The sequence below is a fragment of the Mucor velutinosus genome (genome assembly GCF_035048745.1).
Source record: "Mucor velutinosus strain NIH1002 chromosome Unknown tig00001553, whole genome shotgun sequence".
In the NCBI taxonomy this organism is placed as follows: Eukaryota; Fungi; Mucoromycota; class Mucoromycetes; order Mucorales; family Mucoraceae; genus Mucor; species Mucor velutinosus.
In genome coordinates, this window is record NW_027041930.1 from 1,522,848 (window position 1) to 1,530,058 (window position 7,211).

Below are 7,211 nucleotides of genomic sequence, written 5' to 3' on the forward strand. Positions count from 1 at the left end.
ATCGAGAACCGGGGTAAAATAAGGGCCTGGATTTCTCTCTTATATCTTTTCTTCCCTTGACATTTCCTTCTTCTTTCAGTTTTCTTGTCATATTCAATAAAATGTTCGCTTTCAAGACAGCAGCAAACAAGGTCGCCCTTCCCGCCACTCGTGTCGCTTCTCGCAGATGCATCTCTTCTTCTGCTACCAAGTCTGGTAAGATGTGACATCTGGATCCCTGTATGCAGGAAAGTTAACATTTCATTTCAAGCTTTGATGTCTACTCGTATGGCTCTTAACGCTGGTAACAAGTTTGTAAGTACATGGAAAGAGTGAAAGAGTAGGGTACCCTGTTGATTTGACAACTGACACACTGTACAGACCTCTAACCTCCTTAAGGAAGCTTATGTCTCATCTGCTCCTTCTCGTTTGATGTTCTTTGGTAAGTCAACCTTAATTTTACAGCCATGCAGGTGTACTGACATGGGATCAAAAAAGGCCGTCGCGGTATGGCTACTGAAGCTGGTGGCAAGTTCAGCCGTTCCAAGCCCCATGTCAACATTGGTACCATTGGTCATGTCGATCACGGTAAAACCACTTTGACCGCTGCCATCACCAAGACTTTGGCTATTGACGGTGGTGCTCAATTCATGGACTACAACCAAATTGACAAGGCTCCTGAGGAGAAGGCTCGTGGTATCACCATCTCCACTGCTCACGTTGAATATGAAACTGGCAACCGTCATTATGCTCACGTCGATTGTCCTGGTCACGCTGATTACATCAAGAACATGATTACTGGTGCTGCTCAAGTAAGAGACATTCGGATATGAATACTTTATATACAGGTAATTGACACTTTAATATTAGATGGACGGTGCTATCATCGTCGTCTCTGCCACTGATGGTCAAATGCCTCAAACCCGTGAACATTTGTTGTTGGCCCGTCAAGTCGGTGTCCAAAATTTGGTTGTCTTTATCAACAAGGTTGATCAAGTTGACGATCCTGAAATGCTCGAACTTGTCGAGATGGAGATGCGTGATCTTTTGGCTGAATACGGTTTTGATGGTGAGGCTACTCCCATCATCAAGGGTTCCGCTCTTGCTGCCCTTGAAGGCCGTGATCCCGAGATTGGTGAGAAGCCCATCCACGAATTGATGGCTGCTGTTGATGCTCACATTCCTACTCCTACCCGTGATTTGGATAAGCCCTTCTTGATGCCTATTGAAGATGTCTTCTCCATCTCTGGCCGTGGTACTGTTGCTACTGGTCGTGTTGAGCGTGGTGTTGTTACCAAGGGTCAAGAAGTCGAAATTGTCGGTATGGGTCCTACCATCAAGACCACTTTGACCGGTATTGAAATGTTCCGTAAGGAATTGGATCGTGGTGAGGCTGGTGATAACATGGGTGCTCTTTTGCGTGGTATTAAGCGTGAGCAAATCCGTCGTGGCCAAGTTATGTGTGCTCCTGGCTCTGTTAAATCTCACAAGAAGTTCATGGGTACCTGCTATATCTTGACCAAGGAAGAAGGTGGTCGTCATACTCCTTTTGCCAACAACTACCGCCCTCAAATGTTTGTCCGTACTACTGATGTCACCGTCTCTCTTACATTCCCTGAAGGCACTGAAGATGCCGATGATAAGTTTGTCATGCCCGGTGATAACGTCGAGATGCAATGTGAGCTTGTCCACGATGTTGCTCTTGAAGAAGGTCAACGTTTCACCATCCGTGAAGGTGGTAAGACTGTTGGTACCGGTGTTGTTACCAAGATCATTGAGTAAGCAACTCTCAATGACGATCACTACTTTTTTGTATAGCTTTTTCTCTCTTTTTTCACTTAATTATTCTTTCGTGCATTGCACTCTCCAAAAATCACCATACTTTAGATAAAAAAAAAATGAATAAATATGTATTTCCATTATTCTTATGTAACGGTTTCTACATCAAAACACTAGTATGCTTTTGCTGAAAAGTAGGATCTCTATTGTGTGTTACAAGTCTCACTTGCGGTTGAGGTCTGAGCATCCCGACCTTCTGGGTCAAGTGCATATTCAATGCGCATTTCGTTTTTGATAATATAAATGAACCAGGATCTATGCATATTTAGCTTTTTCATGATTGACTCTGCTTTACATGCTTATATCATGGGATTCACTAGATAGACGCAGCCTCATATCGACTGATGTGTTGAAAAACCATTGAAAACGTGAAAATTTATTGGCTGGATGTGCATTATTCAACTTGACATACCATCGTGATAGGCTTGTTCTGTTTCTTATTGATTCCTGGCATCACCGTATATTATCCAAATATCCATACTTTGAATCAAGTTTCTGAGTGTTCCCTAGCAATTATTTCAGGAACAAAAGTACAGCATGTCGCCATCATGTCCAACCGTCCTTCCTAAGATAACATTCTAGACATTGAATCATAACATGCTCTCACTATTTTCAAACCGAGATCTATATTGTATCATGCCTTGATGATTTGGCAACTGCTGAGCATCAGCCGCCACATCTACTGTTTACTTGTAGGTCCAAATCAAGAAGTTACCACTTCAACTGAACTTCAATGTAATTGTGTGTGTACCACTCTTTACAAGAAAAAAATTTAAAAGCGTCCGAGTCCCTTTTTCGTTTGCGTTCATCAAAATTGCCTTTTTCTTCTTTTTTACGTTTGTATAATACATTCACCAGTCATTTAGTCAAAAAGTGTATATAATGGCAGGTAGTGTAGTTGACAGAGGTTGGTTATAGAGGAGAGGGGGGGCAGCGGGAAGGTGAGGATTTTGGTAACTGAAATCGTAGAAAGGGGGGAGTTTAATGCGTGATAACAAATTGAGAATACTGACTCGAGACTGATAGATCTCGATATACATACGCATCAAGAAGATCAAAGCAGAACAAAGGAAGACGCTAGTAGCGCAACCCCTGAATCTTGTGCTTTAGCTGCTGCTGATGATGATAATGTGGCCACTATACCAGTGATTGTCGTACATGATGAAGATAAAGATGTAGCGGTGTTGGAACATGACCTGGATGTTACTGATGTTGCTATCGCTCCCATCACCAGCAATGGCAATGAAGAACCACCTCCTTACACGGAGAAAGACAGCTACAGTATGGCGGACGAACCAGAAAACTATTATGATGCATCACAGTTACTTTTAGACGAGGATCCAGGTAAACAATTGACTCATCTTGTGTAAGACATAATAAATGACCAAACGCAATATATTCACACAGTGAGAGAAAACAATGAAGAAGAAGGGGATCAGAGTTATGACTTACTAGCAGATATGCAGCAGTCTTCAGAACAACAATTGCAGCAACAGCAACAGCAGCAGGGCGAAATCGAGGACGAGGAAGATGAGGAAGAAGATCTACTAACAGCGGTGTCTCTGTCACCTCTAGAGAAACTGGTCAAGTTTAGTAATAGCACATTAGTCTTACAAAGGTATATGAAAAAAGCTTATTTCGTCAAACAACACAATGGATTAAATAACCGCAATACAGGTTGGTTGTAACAAGAGACATTTCAACCCTCATCCATGAGATCAGTGTGCAAGATGCAGTTCAGACTGTCTTGCCGATCATTGTGCAATTGGCAAAGGATACCGAGGATTCTGTAAAGGAGGCATTAGCTGGGGAATTGGACAAGATTATCTATTACTATTACGAGGTGAGTGTAATCATGCGATGAAAAGAAAGGCTGCATGGGAATTGAATTCTGGCTTGATAATAGAATGCGCCGCCTGTATTAGATTCAGTAAACTACCCTGATACCACCCTGTCTCATATTCCCAAAAATGCATTTGCATATACCATCATTGAATTTCTGTTGGATCAGAATACGACGTTGGCATCCATTGCTCAACAATCCGTAGTGACACTGGCAGCTGAATTGGCAGATACCGCTCATGGATCAGAAAAGTACGCTTTGCATCAAGCATTACTCGACGTGGAGATATATCAAGGCGTGGTGTTGGGTTTGACAAGTATATTTAGCGGGGAACAACAACAGAAGGATCATGATAATTCCGACGATGAGCAGCAGGGATTTGATTCAGTATCTACAACTGAGACAGTGCCAGCAACAAGAGACAAAGAAAATATGGACATCGCTGTGCTGGATGCTCTGCCATCCTCTGAAAGCAACAACACTACAACAGCCGTGGTTGAAAAAAAGCTACCATCCACCACTGTGAACGACTCTGTCCCCACCGTTGTTTCTTCAGCCACGAGCACACTGATTAAAAATTACGATACTGGAGGCGTTAATTTGGCAAAAATGGTCTGCTTAATGGTAAGGATCCAGCTATAAACAAGTATTTGTTTATCTTATGCCGGTTGTTATTATAGTTGATGTCTGCCTTGGCACCGGTGTTTGGGCCAGAAGGTTGTACAGAAAAGATTTTACCCATTGTCGAAAGTATGGTAGCGGATCCAATGTTCTACGTGAGGAAAGAGGCGGCAGCAGCAGTAGGCAGTCTGTCAACGACTGTTCCCCCAGAAGTCACCTTGGAGAGACTGGTAAGTTTTACAGCACAAACGCTAATGGATTCACCATGGCTGATCCTTGCACTCCAACCAGTTGCCCTTGTACCTGAAACTGTCTGTGGATACAATATGGCATGTGCGCCGATCATGCGTATTTGCGCTTCCACTTTTATGTGAGGTGCTTCCCAAGGACATGAAAAAAACGATTGCGGTAGAAGGTGTCGAGTTATTCAAAAACGATGTGTCTCGCAATGTACGCAACTCGTTGGCGGATATCACGGGCGAGGTCATTTCAAAGTTCTTGCCTGAGGACTGGAAGGAAACTGGAAATCCAGGCGAGGTACCTGAAGAATTGTTGGATTTCTTCTTGTCGCTAGGCAATACAACCACAACCAATGCCAACCAAATGTACAAGATGGACACAGAGCGCATTCACAACTGTGCCTACAACTTTCCAGCCGTGGTCTTGACAGCTGGCGTGGCATATTGGGATTCACATCTGAAAGACACCTATCTGAATCTGACCAAAGACTACCAGCTCAAAGTACGCCGTACATTCGCCTATTCATTGCATGATATTGCTCGCATCATTGGGGCCGAACGTACTGAACGGGACCTTGTTCAGATTTTCGCGCTTTACCTGATGGACCTGGACGATGTAAAGCAAGGCGTGTTGGAGCATTTGTCTGAATTTTTGAATGTGCTGGCTGTCAGCTCGAGAAACGAGTATATCCCGATTTTAGCAGAGGTTTGGGATGGTGTTATGAACAACTGGCATTTGCGCGACATTCTTGCAAACCAATTGCGAGATATATCTAGGTTATTTGATGCGTCTAGAGTGGTGGAACATATACTGCCGCTGGCTATCAGAGCATGTCATGATGAATTTGCATCAGTAAGAGAGACAGGCGTCGAAATTGTAAGTAGGCTTATTGGCATCGTTGTGTTTGCTCTATACTGAATCCTTGTACTCTAGTTTCCGGTGATTCTGGATATTGTGAAAAGAACTGTGGATGAAGATGGCGAAAACTTGTCCCAAGTTGCAGCTGAGAGTGCTGACGATACAGAAACGCTATTCGAACGTCAGCAGAAATATGCATTAGCTCTGTTGAACCATGTTATGGAAAAACTTGATGACTTGGTTAGATCTGCAGCATATCGCACTCGTTTTGTGTGAGTACTGAATAGCTGAAAGAAGCATTATCATACTAACAATCCCTTCATGTAGATTTACTCAAATATGCAGATCATTATTGGATGCTGGCATCAATCCCGCCGATTTTGCTTCATTCTTTCTACCAAGATTAGCTTTACTAGTGAAGGATTCTGTTGTCAATGTTCGTATTGCAGCTTCAAGAACCATGCATACTTTATGCTCAATCAGTAAGTCAAACTAGACGAAAAGGATTAAAGACGAAACACTAACCGTCGCACCTCTATTTAGACGGATACAGACAGGACATTGAAACCATCATATATGCGGATGAAGTTGCCATGGAGGACGAATCCAGCCCTAAGCAGATCTTGGACGATATAATATACCGGTTAGCAACAGACAAGGATAGAGACGTACGCTTCTACATTTCAGGCTTTATCTCGGAGGAAGATTTGGAACAATATCAAAAGAAAAAGGCAGTAGAAGACTTGAAAATAGCAGAGGATTCTTCAAAAGGACTAACATCAAAAGCACTACCACCACCACCCACACCACCCGCACATCTAATCATGCTGCCGCCTGCCACAGAATACCAAGGCATATCCACTGTACATCAGGTTTTGGCAGACCTGGATGAGTACGAAGAGGAAGAGAAGCTACAAACTCATGTCAGCGAAGAGCTCCATTCAGTTGATTCTCCAATGGAGATTGTCAATGACGATTTTGATAGCACACCCAGTTCACTCGAAGACGATTGGGAGAAGGATAGAGAGAAAGAAAAGGAGGTTGATGAGATAATGACGGAAGCTATGGACATCTCAGAGGAAGATAATCATCAACGCCAACTAGAAGAACATTTTGAGGAGGAAGAGGACGAAGAGGACGAAGAGGACGAAGAGGAAGATGATCATGCCACAGAAAAGAAAGCTCGACATATATTTTTATCAAAAACTCCAGCTCATGCCCTGGACGATACAAACGTGATGCTTCCAACAACATCTCCAACTACGAATACTGCTTTATCTAATGCATCGTCAAATGCAGTAGTAACAGCAACATCATCGGATTAACTCTTGTATTTCATTATCATTTATTTTATATTCACTCTTTTATCCTATGTATATCTACATTTATTCTCTAATTCTCTAATTATTACATATATTCTATTTTATTACAATTACTGCTACATAAACTTTGAGGGGTTTCTTGTCCAATCTTGTAGTAAAATCTTGCGCTAAAGCACATCAACAAGCTCTATAACGCAAGGCACCCTAAATTCAGGGATACGATATCAGAATGAGACTTGGAAACGAATTCAGTACTAAAGACTTGTATACCGTTAGAGTATCTACATCTATAGCTCATAGCACTGTTATATGCATATCTCTGGCAATTTTACCAGTTCCATAGGATTGAAGCTTCACGCAGCCTCGTTTCATATACAGGAAATATAGTATTCGATATACTATCCGAGAAATGCGCAGCATAGCGTAAGTCTTTATTGCACTACAACGAAGCAAGATACCACCAGGTGGTTTTTTATAAAACGTCTCCCAACATCACATCTATTGATCTA

General features: G+C 42.4%; 2 protein-coding genes across 2 annotated transcripts; both read left to right on the plus strand.

The window, feature by feature from the left end:
• Positions 1-101: 101 nt before the first annotated feature.
• Positions 102-1,761, plus strand: ATC70_007859 (uncharacterized protein; the record flags this gene model as incomplete). The annotated part of the gene is made up of 5 exons (XM_064827116.1): positions 102-195; positions 251-294; positions 361-421; positions 478-791; positions 850-1,761. 5 exons carry the CDS (start codon positions 102-104, stop codon positions 1,759-1,761), a joined length of 1,425 nt encoding a protein of 474 aa, XP_064676173.1.
• A 939-nt stretch (positions 1,762-2,700) lies between these two features.
• Positions 2,701-6,705, plus strand: ATC70_007860 (uncharacterized protein; the record flags this gene model as incomplete). Its single annotated transcript, XM_064827117.1, has 10 exons — positions 2,701-2,725; positions 2,845-3,162; positions 3,226-3,436; positions 3,496-3,661; positions 3,725-4,285; positions 4,342-4,512; positions 4,574-5,398; positions 5,456-5,652; positions 5,708-5,862; positions 5,924-6,705. The coding sequence occupies 10 exons, from the start codon at positions 2,701-2,703 to the stop codon at positions 6,703-6,705; spliced, it is 3,411 nt and encodes a 1,136-aa protein (XP_064676174.1).
• Between the last annotated feature and the right edge of the window lie 506 nt (positions 6,706-7,211).